At 33.9% G+C, this 15,199-nt stretch overlaps 1 protein-coding gene across 1 annotated transcript; it reads right to left on the bottom strand.

Moving 5' to 3' along the window:
• Nucleotides 1–225: 225 nt before the first annotated feature.
• On the bottom strand, nt 226–12,459 carry LOC109061693 (heparan-alpha-glucosaminide N-acetyltransferase-like). Its single transcript, XM_042720945.1, has 17 exons — nt 12,247–12,459; nt 11,430–11,545; nt 10,505–10,641; nt 10,252–10,370; nt 9,319–9,388; nt 9,141–9,210; nt 8,754–8,880; nt 8,391–8,448; nt 5,479–5,669; nt 4,929–5,047; nt 3,694–3,812; nt 3,186–3,312; nt 2,955–3,041; nt 2,722–2,799; nt 1,796–1,866; nt 1,457–1,569; nt 226–815 (listed from the first exon to the last, which is right to left on the bottom strand). Exons 1-17 carry the CDS (start codon nt 12,341–12,343, stop codon nt 634–636), a joined length of 1,881 nt encoding a protein of 626 aa, XP_042576879.1. The 5' UTR covers nt 12,344–12,459; the 3' UTR covers nt 226–633.
• Between the last annotated feature and the right edge of the window lie 2,740 nt (nt 12,460–15,199).

Here is a 15,199-nt window from a genome sequence, read left to right on the forward strand (position 1 = left end):
GCAGCTCAGAAGAGAGGGGCGAGGTCAGCAGAGCTCATTAACATTTAAAGGAAAATGCTACAAAACTGCATGCTCTGAAAATATCCGTTTCTGACGGTAAAAAAAGGTGTTTTTTAACACTACCATTGAGAAATTTTAACCAAAATACCCTAAAGAATCACAACAAATACCCTAAAAAATCAAACCAACTACCCCAAAAAGGGCACCCTATAAAAACCATAACTAAACATACAGTAAAACAATCCCGAGACATTCAGAATTCTTCCATATCATAATGTAAGAAATTCTATAATCAATCATAATTCATCATTGTGCATCAAAACATCATTCATTAAACCAAACCAGCTGATTGAATTAAAACTAAGCAGAATGCCATGCCATGGCATCTAGACATTCATTCTGGGGGCTTTGTTGAGTCCACAGAGGTATCTTGGCACAGCCAGATGCTCCTCTTTTCACTTCTTCCTTCTGCTCTTCTCAAATAATAGCCAAGTTCTATTCCTGGATCATGTGTGAGTTTTTGTCATTGCACAGATGCTCAGAGATCTGCTGTTTTTCTACAACTAAAAATATCCAAATAATCTCTTTCACAATGAAGAGCAGCTCCTAAATCTGCAAGGCAGTGATACAATTTCAAATCTTCCAGAAGATCTTCTTTCTGTAGAGCAGATAGGCTATGATCACCCATACGGAGGTGGCCACAAGGTTCTGTGCCAGGTGCTCTGCATGCGATTGGCTATTGGCCATTTTCCAACGAAAAGGGAAGTATTCCTCAAACACTTCATGACCCACATACACCAAAATGGAATTCATACCTGCCAAATAAAGTGTAAACTTGAAAGCAATTCATAAAACAATGCAAGTATGCAGAATAACGATAGTTCCCATAAATTAAGGCTGCACAACGAGTACACTGTTAATCGAGACTACTTTGCTTAAAAAAAAAAAAAAAAGAATAATAAATATTGTCTTTTTTTTTTTTTTTTACATTTTATCAGAATGATTGCATTTTTCATATAAGCATATGATAATGTTTCACATAAGTACAAGCTAATTTAGAGAGAGTGGTTGCCAGGCTGGGAAAAGTAAATAAAAGTAACCTTTAGACAGAAAATCTGGCAACCAAAAGCTTGCAAACAAAAGTTAGTCTAGCCTTATAAAACACAAATTATATAACACAAATATCGCAGATGATTATGCTTAATAAATCGAGAGAAGCGCATAATTAAAATGCGATTTATCATGCAGCCCTAACTTTCACGGTCTTCTTCTACAGTCATTTTTTTTAGTTAGGTACCTAAATAACATCAAATTCCGTTTAATGGCACAATCATTTTAAGTAATTAATGCCAGAATAATACAAACATGGATATAGATTTCTACTGTAAGTTTTAAGTTTCAACTCTTAAATGCCAGAGCCAGATGAGTTCAGGGACCTCAGATTTAAAGTGCTTACCAGGGTAAAAGAAAGGAGCTCCAGACCACCACTTCTTTACATCCACCGAGTAGTAAAAAAACACCAGAGCCACAAAAGCAAAACAGCTCAGAGTCGTCACATAGGACAAAGACCTGAAAGTGGCACAAGACCGAAGTCGTGAATCATACAGCACACAATACATTCCTCTTCTAATCAGTAAGCAAATCTGGTATTATACTTCCTGATTCTGAAAGTGCTCTGCATGTTTCCATATTTGAAGATTTGTGACCATAAATGATGACAATATCAATGACAATACCAAATATCTTAAAACCATTCAAATAAACTACAGAAATATGCAAGGGAGACTGAGTTTACCACAGGTTTTTGTTGACAGGGATGAAGCCGTCATTTCTGGAGCACTTGGTCAATGCAGCAGAGATGATTCCCAATGCAGAGATAGACAGCATGAGGTTTCCACAATTTTAAACCTCAAAAATACTGATTCACTATGTGAATTTCAAATTGTATTTGAATATTCTGATGTGGGTTAAAATAAATAAAAGCCCGTTTTTGTTTAAAAAAAAAAAAATCAAATGCATCCCTAATAACTTTAACAAATATTATTAAACAACTCTGAAGTACATGACTGATACTGGTCAACCGTGGCATTCTGTGGTGAAATATTTGTGTATATCAACTGCTAAACTGTATAAATGATTGTTGTGCCAATTGTACCGTGTCAATTTTAAGTCTCTCTCTGGTCTCTTTCTTCTCATACGTATAATAAAACTATTTCTACTCAAATCAGAATTTCATGGTGATTTATTCATGTATTTGGTGAGTACCCATGTAATAAGTTGCATAATGAACTCATTATAGCAAAATATACTCCTGATCACCATGTAGTGCTCTCTTTTGTTATAATGACTTGCTAAATATATTGTCCTTTATTTCATTATAGACATATTACAAAAGTTACAGTAAAGACAGTAATATTGTAAAATATTAAAATTTGAAATACCCGTTTTGCATTTTAATATTTTTTTAAAATGTAATTTATTTCTGATTTAATTAATTAATTATTATATTATTTAATTTTTATCAAATTATTTTCGAAAGAAAAATATTTTGTAACAAAAATGTTTTGCTGAATAAAATGTATTTACTTACTTATCTTAACCCCAAACCTTATATTATTATTGTTTTATATTATGTAGTGTATATTTGTAATTTGTTAATGAAAGTTATTATAATAAAATGTTAGCAAAAAGAAACAATAAAAAAATGGAAAGTAAACATACGAGTATGAATCCCCAAATGAGAAATCGTGTGATAATTTGCCTGTGTTGGTCTCTGTAATGCAGCAGAATTTTCCCTGCCTGAAACACACAAAACAAACAAACAAAACTGTTTCAATAGGGCACAATTATTAAATGTGATTCCTGTAAGCACTGCAGAACAAAAATTGTTTACATGAAGCATACAGTAAGGGATTGCTGCTATGAGAGTAAAGTAAAAAAAAAACTGAACTTACCTGAAGCCCCAAAAATGCCATCAATATGGAGTTGATGGTTCCCAAGACACCCTCAGGGTCAAAGGGCATCATAGTCTGGTATACAACCTAGATATATGCACACAAAAACACAATGAGTGCAGCAGTGAGTTCTAAAGTAAAAGAGGGAAATCAACTGCGGCTCTAACACATGGTGACTACATTAGTCTGCCAGAATGACAACCAGTTCTCATTGTTCCGGTCTCTGTTTACCCGTGATGAAGGCGTCTGGTAAATATGGTTATCTCTCAGCAGCCACCGATCAATGTAACCTGAGGCTCCACCGGTGCAGTTTTGGTACTGGCCAAAGTCACCAATGCCCCCTGGACCCAAATAACCACTGCAGGAGAGAGACAACAAGATGAAAAATATAACAATTTCCACACAAAATGCCAGTCATGAACAGCAAATAGATGGATGTGAACAATGTAAACAATGTAAATCGGAATGTGTGAAAGAAATTGATCATTTACCAGGAAAAACAACTTTTTAAAAACGCTAACATCTGTTTTGCATTTCTAATTAGCATTTCTAATTACATTTCTAATCACGTCTATTCTTCTAATATTTATGGTATCTAACTGATATTTATGCAAATTTTTACGAGGCAGAAAAAGAGTAGATTCTGCCTGATTGCAAATAAGGCAGGGGATATGGGGATGGACATTTAGACAGCTCTTAATAAATGATCCACTCATATGATGAGTAAGATTGTACTTACGTTGGGCAGGCTGGGACTGGGAGGAGGAAGGTCAAACACAACCATATCGTCTCTAAGGCAATCACAAATACCCATGCAGGCCAGTAGAGGCAGACATCATGCACCGAATACCATGTTTCCTGGGAACAACAAGATGATGGAAAATTTCAATTATTATTAGAATTTCAAATAATTACAGTGAGCGTTAACGCCAGCTTGAGTGCATGCTGTCATTAAAACAAAAGGAGGACATAAAGTATAAGAAAAATGTCTGAAATTAAAAAAATATATGTAATGACATTTCTACATTTATCAATTAAAAAAATTATATTTTATATTTACACTGCTGGTCAAAAGTTTGGAATAATTAAGATTTTCTTTTCATGTTATTGAAAGAAGTGTCTTATGCTCACCATGGTTGCATTTATTTGATGAAAAAAAAATTTTCAAAGTGCAATTTATTCCTGTGATTGCAGAGCTGAATTTTCAGCTTCATTACTCCAGTCTTCAGTGTCACATGATCATTCAGAAATTATTCTAATATGCTGTTTTATTGCTCAATTATTATGGTACTCAATAAAACCATTTTTGCTGCCTAATATTTTTTGTAAAAACCATTATAAAGGGATTCTTTGATGAATAGAAATTTCAAAGAACAATTTATTTATTTATTTATTTATTATAAATGACTTTAATGTCATATTTTATGGCTTTAATGCTTTCTTGCTGAATAAAAGTATTATTTTCTTTTTCTTTTCTTTTTTTAATTGATAGTGTATTACAGTTTTCACAAAAATATTAAGCAGTTAAAACTGCTTTCAACATTGATGATAATAATAATAAGAAATGTTTCTTGAGCAGCAAGTCAGAACATTACAATAATTTCTGGAGGATCATGTGACACTGAAGACATTTGAAAATATATTCAAATAGAGTAATGTATTTAAATTGTAGTAATATTTTACAATATTAATGTTTTTTTCTGTATTATTGATCAAATAAATGCAGCCTTGGTGAGCGTAACAAAAACTGGACGGCAATGTAAATTAGAAAAATGCTAAATAAAAGCATTTTCACAAGTGGTCTCAGACATCTGGTCCCCAATGTATATTTTTTACAAATCTGTGAATCAAATATTCTGTTAATAATTAAAGAGACAAAAGCCTGTAAAGGACATACAGTTGAGTATGTATGTCTATAAAGTGTGTTTATGATTATGTGTCATATTACTTGTGGAGAAGGATAACGTGACTCACACTTGACAGGATGTTGTTAAGTCGGTCTCGGGACACCACAAGATCCAAGACAGCAACAACGAGATACGTGAAGCCCAGACGCTGTAATACGCCAGGAATACGAAAAGAATCCCAAGACACTGTGCAGATACATGGACACATGCATAAAACAGCATCATATTTTTTCTAATATTTTTTATATATTAAGTCAATTAATATTTTAAATAAATTAATAAAAATTAATAAATTAAGTCAAGTATTATTAAATAGTTAATGATCAGTATTGTTGATTCATTTTTCCATAATAAAAATATTTTTAAAACGTTTTTAAAAAATTGACTTAAAATCCACAAATCCTCCGATTTTGCTTTCATAGGGACTGATCATATGCATGTAATCTTACAATGAGAAACTTAATTTGTATCAGATTTCATACAGATGTGGTTAAGGCACTGTATTTAATTTATAAAACAACAGAGACTGTTGAATTTCTTTGTGACTTCAGGGTTCAGGGCCTACACTGTTCTACAAGTTTTAAGAAGAAACAGAAGGAAAATGGGTTAGTACTCACAGGGTCCACTGCAGTAGTTAGGATTGATGATGATGACTCCGATAAGGAAGAGTTGGAAGCTCCTCCAGAAGATCCTCCACAGCAGATGAGTGCGTTTGACACCTCTGCGCAATGAACCGCTCAGGGACAAACCAACAGACGTACCCATAATGAACACAAACCTGCGAAGAAGAAAGTTACACAAAGTAAGAGAAAATAGGAGAGAAAATTTATACCCATTTCATAAAGTGCTACTTTTTGGACTATACAATGTTTTTTTTTTTGTCCTTGTAGCTTGACAGCCACTGGTCACTGAATGCTTTAATCGTATGGGAATATTTTGACTTGCATCTCCATTTGAGTTCCAGCAAAGAAGGAAAGGGTTTGGAACAACATGACACTGAGAAAATTATGACAAAATTTTAATTCTATGTGAATTACAGACACTTTCTTCAGCTGCACAGCAGAAAACAAGGTTATTGGGTTTAGTTCAGCTGTGAAACCAGTTTATTCTGACTCCATATATGGACATGTCACTTTATTTGTGCCACAGTTATAAGCAAAGGGCTCAAAAAAACAATAATACTTATAATCTATTAATCTTTGTGAAATGCCATAAAATCAAGAATACATTTTTTGTTCATTCTCTTTAACCTTTATTTAATTGACTAAAGTACAAAGAAAACATTTTCAGTGTAGTGTTTTCACTGGCCAACAATTTTTGATTTGGATGGCTGTTTATCACTGTGGCCAGCAACTTTCCTTTTAATTACAATGTTTAATCGTTTGAGAATTGAAGATACTAATTGTTAAAGTTTTGCAAGCAAAATGTTTGTCCAATCTAGCTTGATACAAGACTTCAGATGCTCAGCAGTCTGTGATCGTTGTTGTCTGATTCCCCCTTTTCATGACTGGTCATACATTTTCAATATGAGACAGATCTGGACTAATCCAGCACATTCACTCTGTGTCTATGAAACCACTCTGTTGTAGCACATGCAGAATGAGACCTGGCATTGTCTCAAACTAATAATCATGGACTTCCCATGAAAGACATCATCTTGATGGCAGTATATGTCTCTGTACAATTCCAATATATTCCTCCATGTTATATCTTTGCACAAATGCCAGTCACCCATGTGTTTGCTCTGCTGCACCCTCATACCATGACAGACGTCTGCTTTTGCATCTGTCGCTGGTGAAATTCTGGATGGTGCCTTTGGTCTTTGTGACTGAGAACTCGTCGTCCATTTTTCCCAGAAACAAATTGAAATGTTGACTCATCTGTCTTTTTGACTATATGAGATGAGCTCTGGCCCCACTGTACAGAATTGATGAATATCTTTCTCCTAGAGTAAGAGATTCAAGTTTCATTTATTGATGCAGCGGACAGCACTTTTCCAAAGTACTCCTGAGCCCATGTGGCTATATTTAATACTGTGGCATGATGGGTTTCTTATGCAGTGCCATCTGAGGTCATTCACCTGAGGTTTCCTCCCTTGCTCTAGACAGACTGAGATTTGTCTGGACTCCCTGAATCTTTTCACAATATTATATTTGGTAGTTGGTGAAAGACCTAAATTATTTGTGAAATTGAGAAATGTGATTTTTGATTTATCTGACACTTCTCTCATGAAATTTGACACAAAGTAATGATCCAGCTTTGCTTGCAAAGACTGAGATGCTCCTTTTATACCCAAACATGATGCCCTCACTTATTACCAATTCACCTGCTTGTGGACTGTTTCCAAAGAGTTTAATTTGGATATTCTGTAACCTTTTCACTTTTATTTTGTCTGTGTGTTGCAGCTATCAAAATCAAAATTTGTTTATATTTACAAAATACATTTAAATTGGTCAGTGAAAAATTTGGAAATCTTTTCTTAGAACCTTTATCAAATTGCATTGCAAAACGTCCCAACTTTTCTGGAATTGGGGTTGTACTATAGGTTTTGTTAGCGCCAATGCGGCTTGCAGATCAATTAAAGCACAGTACTGGAATTATATTTGCTTCAAAAAAAATGAACGTAACTTTATAAAACTGAACATAACTTCAATACACATACATATATATATATATATATATATATATATATATATATATATATATATATATATATATATATATATATATATATATATCATATATATATATATATACACATATATAAACAGCTTAAGCAGAGTGTAAAGAAGCTGCTTTATATGCATGCAGTGTGAGGAATCAGTCATTTGTGACGTCAGAGTATAGTATCTTATACTATAATACCTTATTCACAAATTAAAAAAACACAATTCAACACATCAGATAACACTTCCTGTTGTTATACCACACTTTATTAAATTCATGACAAGTGCTTTTCAAACACACACACACACACATATATATATATAGTATCTTATGCTGTCAGGCTTTATTTACAATTTAAAATAACAGTTTTCTATTTTCAACATATGTAAATGTAAAGTATCTTATGCTGTCAGGCTTTATTTACAATTTAAAATAACAGTTTTCTATTTTCAACATATGTAAATGTAATTTATTCCTGTGACAGTAAAGCTGAATTTTCATCATAACTCCAGTCTTCAGTGACACATGATCCTTCAGAAATCATTCTAAGATGCTGATTTAGTGCTGAAGAATCATTTCTTATTACCAATGTTAAAAACAGTTGTTATTTTTTCAGCAAAGATGCATTCAATTGATCAAAAGTTATAGTAAAGACATTAATAATGTTAAAAAACTATTAAAATGCTGTACTAATTCATCAGAAACCTCATTAAAAAAGCTAAAACTTAATTATTCCAAACTTTTGACCTGCAGTTTATTTATATACTAAAATTATTTCTCCCCATTGTTACCAATAACAGCCACTCCAAGCTCTTATGCTTAAAAACATGCTAGCAGTGATGTAAAGAAAGAAATTAATTTACCATTCCAACTTTCATGCCTAAAGAACCAGTAACCTCCACCTCCATAGTTGATCATTTCTGTCTTAACAGAGATCTGGAATTAAACCAAACCACAGTGTAACCACAGTAAGGTTACCAGTAAACAAAAACTTCATATAAAAACATCATATTTAATCATAATATAAAAGAAAAAAATAATTTTTAGGTAAGGTTACCAGTATGCATAACCGTGTTTTAACAAGTTCAGATTTAATCATTCTATTTCAGGATAATATGAAATACAATGCAAATTACATTTGACAACCAGCTTCACAGTATGCAGAGTAGCAGCTTCTGATAATTTTCACCTGAATCTTTCAATTCCCATCTCAAGCGCATTAGACCCAAAACAATTAGTGAAAGAGCACCATACCCACGGAAAGTATCCAAAGAACGAAGCCTCCGTCCTGCAGTGGCAGGAATTATTGATTCCGTAGAGGCATCTATCAGTCTGTTTGGAGTGCCAAGCTCCTGGAGATGAAGAGAGAAAGAAAAAGCAAAAGAGTTTAAATTAATGAAAAAGATGATCATCAAAATTAATTTTCATGTCTGCAATTTTTTTTTTTTTCTAATGGTTGAACCAGCAAGAACACTAAATCAAATATGATGCCATATTTGAACTATGACAAAAACATCATTTTTGGTGGTTTGAATTTATGTGTTGTTAAAACCATGCACAGATAATATTAAAAGTGCAAAAAATGTATAAAATTAGCGAACAGCACTCTTACAGAGTTTATCAGCCTCTCGGTCTCCACTGTGCTCCCCAAGCAAAGAAGTAGATTTGTCACCACATCCAGCTAAAAATGAAGGAACTCAATTTGACAAGCTTTCTAAATAAAACAGCTGCATCAAGCTTGTTTAAATGTCTTCAGTACATGATCAAAAAATATTTAAAGAGGTCTTTACCTTTTAACCGTGTTCCAGATAGCAGATAATGCAGCCAGAAAAGCAAATACCAGAAAAGCAAACAAAATAGCTGGAAAAACAAAAAGAAAAAAGTCACCCAGCTCATTTTAGTTTAATACAATATTTACCTGTTTTTTCTCCATAATTAAAGAATGGCTTATAAACAACTTTCCATATCACACGAACGTAATGACCCAGGCTAAATCATCTTTAGATATTTGGACATTTTTATTCTCAAACGTTTGGCTGCTTAACAGAAATATTAGACCCCTTTGTGTCAGCTCCAAAATCTACAGTCTTCTCAATGCATGATAAAGAATTTGTTTTTTATTATTGTTTTGTAAATTCAAAGTAAATAAAGTATAAAATAAAATTATATTTATATTTTCTGAAATTTTATTAAATTAATTTCAGCATTTTTGTGTCTTATTTGCCAAAATTAAATTCCTTTTTGTATATACTGACATTAAATCAGTCAGATATTGGCATCATTATTAGCCATTAAAAGATGTGCAATAGTTGACCACAAGAAAGAAGTTTTTTTTTTTTTTTTTTTTTATTTAAGAATTATTCATAAACAATTTCCTCTTTTCAAAGCCATGTATTGATCCTGGCTAATTAATCTTTTAATATTTGGCCATTTTTATTTTTAAACTGCCCACTTGACTGATATTAGACACCACCAAATTTTAAAGACATTTTAGTACATTTTAAGTAAATAATGTTCAAAATAAGCCAATTTTTGTATGTCTCATTTGCCATTATTAAACTGCATTATATACACTGACATTTAATCAGTCAGATATTGGCCTCTGAAGAATTTATACTAGTTGACCTCTAGTAAGAACAACACTTCATTTAAATAAATTAAAAAAAAAAAAATAATAATAATAATACTAAATTGTGTAGAGTGCAGATGTAAGGTTGACTCACGCAAGTAGCTGTTAATGGGGTCAGAATCAATGATCATAGAGCAGTTGACCCGTGATGGCTCATTCAGGTTCTTGACCCACAGAGAATAGTTCCCCTGCTCCCCAAAGTGGAAGTGAACTCTGACAGAACAAATCACTTGTGTGTTAATGATGACTTGCCTTGACAGCAGTAGCCCAAGGAAATAAACATGGTGAAGATGTTTTGGTCTGAAACTTGTTCCACGTTAAATATATCGATGCATACAGTAACTCACTTGCATTGCTCTGAATGTGCAGAGGTACTGTTGAGCTGCAGTGTCAGTGCGTGCTGTGTGTCTACGACAAAGCCCACCATAGTGGGGGTCCCAGAAGCTGGCCTTGCAGGTATTATTCCCAACAGCTGCGGCAAACACTAATGTACACACATGCACAGAAAACATAGGGATACAGAGGTCCAGTCGGAACAATACTGCAGCATTAAAGAAATAGTTCACCCAAAAATGAAAATGTGCCTAAAATTTACTCAACCTTCCAAGATAGAGATGAGTTTGTTTCTTCATAGGAACAAATTGGGAGAGACTTAGCATTACATCATTTGCTTACCAATGGATCCTCTGCAGTGAATGGGTGCCGTCAGAATGTCTTGTGAAACAAAAAGCTTTGTGCTTGGGTGCTTGGACTAAAAAAGTCTTGGTGATGAATCTGTCTAACTTTAAATGTTTGCTTCCAGCTAAAATATGAGCCCTCTATCTATAATACTGCTTTCTCCAGGAAGCATTTTTATGGACTCATAATTTGGCCAGATGTGATGGTTTAAAGTTAAAATGCCTTGACGGATTTGTTTCTTACAAACACACAGCTTTTTCATTTCACAAGATGTTAATTGATGGACTGGAGTGGTGTGGATTATTGTGATGTTTTTATCAGCTGTTTGGACGCTCATTCTGACGGATGAGCAAGTGATAAAAAGCACAAAATCAGCGCATTTTAATATCATACAGAAATAACCAAATATGTTCCTATGAAGAAACAAACTCATCTGCATCTTGGCTGGCCTCTGGATCAGTACATAATCAGCGCATTTTAATTTCTGAGTGAAATATTCCTTTAAGCAGCATTATACAGTATTCAGTACCAATGCTATACTGCTTGAGAAATGCAAAATTTTGCTCGTACACCCAGAACATCAAAATTTGATACCTGAAAACAGTGATCTGAAAGCACATATAACATCATGTCATCCTCAATCTCATTGATAACCGAAAGGGACGCCTCATCCATCTTCAGCACAGAAGTCTTGCGGTGAGGGTGAGAAGCTGAAAGCAAAGCCACTTGAGCATCACCAAATATGAAGCATTTGCAGACTTTTAACCTCTCAGTAAAACACAAAGTTTTTATCAGCGACTGCAGTTGCAGTCACTCAAAGGTGTGTCAAACTAGATCCGGGTTCACCGGGTTTTGTGACAAATCACAGAGATTCGCTTTGAAGAACATAAAGAAACAATTCCCGAATATACTCACCACTCTGTAGACTTAAGTAGCTGCCTCTAATTCAATGCAACCTAAATGTAGGTCTCCTAATGAAACTAAATGGTCAGCTGCTTTGGTGCACTCTACTGCAGTCACATGCTTGCACTAATCTGCCTCACAAGAAGCACCATAAAACTGCCCAGATCTGCCAAACGAGGGAAATTTGAAACCATGAAAGCCCTAAATGTTTTTTGTTGTGGATGTATGCATAAGAGTATCATACTATATGCATATGCTAAAGAATTAACAAATATACAGTTAGGTAAACAACAATAATAAGATGCTCAGTTATTATTATTATTATTATTATTATTATTTAAATATAAAAACAGTTAGCATAGGCTAAAAACAGCTAATCGTGGTGCTAGCTGGTTAGCTGGCTGACATAAATTAGTATAACGAAACAAAAAGGAACCACGGCATAAGAAATGTGTTTTATATTTAATATCGATCAGGTTACATTGGTGTTAGGGCAAATGATACTCACAGGCAGGTCGATCTGTCATATGAGCTGCACATAATGCTATTAAAAGCACAATCACTGCACAAACAGTCCATCTGTAATATTCCCTTTCAGGTGCCATAACATCAGATCTCACTGCCTGCTCCTTTCGGTGCTTCCTTGATGTCAAGATTTCCCCTTTTTCATTACAGCTTACTTCCGATTCCTCCTTCCTAGTAGCGCAAGTAGTGGAAGAGAGGAGGGTCAAAGTACACAGGCGGCTAATCGTAGGATGTGTTCAAAAGCAAAAGATCGCTACTTACCTAAGCTTTCATTTCTGAGGCCTCATGTGCGCTTTTGAGACAATTTCAATTCTAACAGAAATGCTAAGCGAACTTGTGAACAAATTTTTGAACGCACTAATGTGGCTCATAAATAGGTTTAAAAGTATAAATGCCGCAATGCTGTCTAGGTAGCCAGCTCACTAGGTTTCGAAACGCGGCCAATTCATTACGTTATTATTATTATTATTGTTATTATTATTATTATTATTATTATTATTATTATTATTATTATTATTATTTAATAAATCAATGATTCATGAGATTAGGGACAAAACATATTTTTTTTAAATACATGCTCTATACTTGGAAAACAATGGAAGGATTGTTGTATTAAATTAAATGTTCATTTAAAAATTAGTTAGTTGTCTTGTCAATCAGTTGTTGTAACCTCAGTTGGACCTATGTCAACTCTGACTTCGTCAGTTTCTAACACTGTCATATTGTAGTAAACATGACAGAGTCAGGGAAACACATGACAATGCAGGCCAGGTCAGGTGATGAAAATGTAAATGATATCATCGTACTTCCTCAATTTATTTACTGCATTAAGAATTGCAAACATTTTTTGTATTACAAGTTATCTGAAATGCTAGGTTTAAATATACAAATAAACTAATTCAGATAATTAAAAAATATTTAAACATGCACTACTAATTTGCATGCATTTCCAGAACAGAAATCTGAACATTTAATAAAGCTGAGTTAAAAATACTTTCATTTTGTTGACATATTAGAGTTAAAGGTTTTTACAGGTGGGATTATGGATATTTCTATCACTCCATAAATCAGAAAATACTGTCAACAGACAGAAAAAATAAATCAACAAACTCCTAATGTGCTGCTTATTGATAGTATGTAAGGTAGTTGTTGTTGTTTAGGAATGAGGTCGGGGGATCTAGAATATGGTCATGCAGAATGAGACATTAATATGTGCTTTATAAGTGGTAATAAACAGCCAATATGCTTGTAATATGCATGCTAACAAGCAACTAGTAAATAGTGAATAGGGTTCCCTAATTTTAAGTGTTTTAGTCAATGTTTTTTGCCTGCAGAGTCTTGCCTTCATATGATGGTGTAATGGCATGTATTTAGACCTTATACACACACACACACACACACATGCACACACACACACGTTTGTTTTTGTGAAAAGTGGGGACATCCCATAGGTGTAATGGTTTTTATACTGCACAAGCTGTATGTGCTATTGCCCTACACCAACCCTACAACTAACCCTAACTTTGTGCATTTTTACTTTCTCAAAAAAACTCATTCTGTATGGTTTTTAAGTGTTTTGAAAAATGGGGACATGGGTTATGTCCTCATAAGTCACCCTCTCCTTGTAATACCTGTGTCATACCCATGTCATTATACAAAGTTGTGTCCTGATGTGTCACAAAAACACGTACACACACACACACACACACACACACACACACACACTCACACACTGGTACACAGATTAATTATAAATTCACACATTACCCATTCCCATTATTATACTACAGTTGAAGGAGTTGGTCTCACTTTATTCTTTTAAAGGCTTGTTAATGGACCATGCAGAAAGGCAATCTGTCTGTCATTGTTTTTAAATTGATTTAGGACCCAGGTTGACATATATATATTGTTGTTTGAATATGATGAGTAAAAGTGCGTTTTTGTATTTACTTGTTATTGTCTTTGTATTTGTACCACGCTGCTGCCACTTGCCAGGACACTCTTGTAAAAGAGATTTTTAATCTCAATGAGTTTTTATCCTGGTTAAATAAAGGTTTGAATGAAAAAAAATTAACTTTAAAAAAAATCAAAAAGTCTTCAAATGTGTACAAGGCCACAAGCATTCGTCTTGTAGAATGCTCTAGATTTAATATGCTTCAAAGTGTCAACACATCATGAGCCCACGATGGGCCCCAATGTGAATCTAAGTATGTGGAAATTTATTAATGCATTAGCAAGCAGTACACAAGTGTACTATATATAAGCCAAGAAAAAATGACCAAATATATGTATTCATTTGAAGTTGGGAAACTTGCATGATTGGCCTGATATTCATTCAACTTTAGGCATGTTTCCAGATTGCTCAAACTATTCACAGAGCGAACAAATTGTTAACATGCTGGACTGGAGAAATGTTTGGATATTCCTGATGTTCTAAAGCTATTGGAAATGAAGGGGAAACTGAAAATAGTGGAGAAGTATAACAATTTCTAAAGTAAGGGAGCTGTTTCCATAACTAGAGCAGCATTTCTATATTCCACTGGGACGAAGGAATCGTTGAAAAACATCGTCCTCCCCGAGCAGCTCTGTTCTTCAAAGAACTCTGGCTCACTGAAACTGCCTTCAGGGGCAAGTTCCTCGATTTTAATTCAGGCAAGTTCCTCAAAATGTTAGATATTCTATTACATCAACCAGTATCTTATAAAGACCATGAGATTTCTAACTGGGGTTCTAGAGGGGGTGCTAGGGGCTCTGTGGAAATTTTAAAATAAAATCTCAACAAAATGTATATTATGTATATTAACAGTAAAAAATAAAAACTAAAAATCTGCATATAGTTTTGAGAGAAACTTTTTTAGTGCAAACTCTGAAATGCAAGGCCGAAGGAAACACTGAGAAAACAGACATAACAGCTAGTTGTCTGGCATCCGATATCT

This window comes from Cyprinus carpio, chromosome A1, assembly GCF_018340385.1.
Source record: "Cyprinus carpio isolate SPL01 chromosome A1, ASM1834038v1, whole genome shotgun sequence".
In the NCBI taxonomy this organism is placed as follows: Eukaryota; Metazoa; Chordata; class Actinopteri; order Cypriniformes; family Cyprinidae; genus Cyprinus; species Cyprinus carpio.

Coding starts and splice junctions, on each gene's coding strand:
- LOC109061693 (XM_042720945.1), bottom strand. CDS start 12,343: ATGGCACCTGAAAGGGAATATTACAGATGGACTGTTTGTGCAGTGATT. Junction 10,642..11,429: donor TTTCAGATCACTGTTTTCAG/GTATCAAATTTT, acceptor TGTGTACATTAG/TGTTTGCCGCAGCTGTTGGG. Junction 10,371..10,504: donor GCACATTCAGAGCAATGCAA/GTGAGTTACTGT, acceptor TTGTTCTGTCAG/AGTTCACTTCCACTTTGGGG.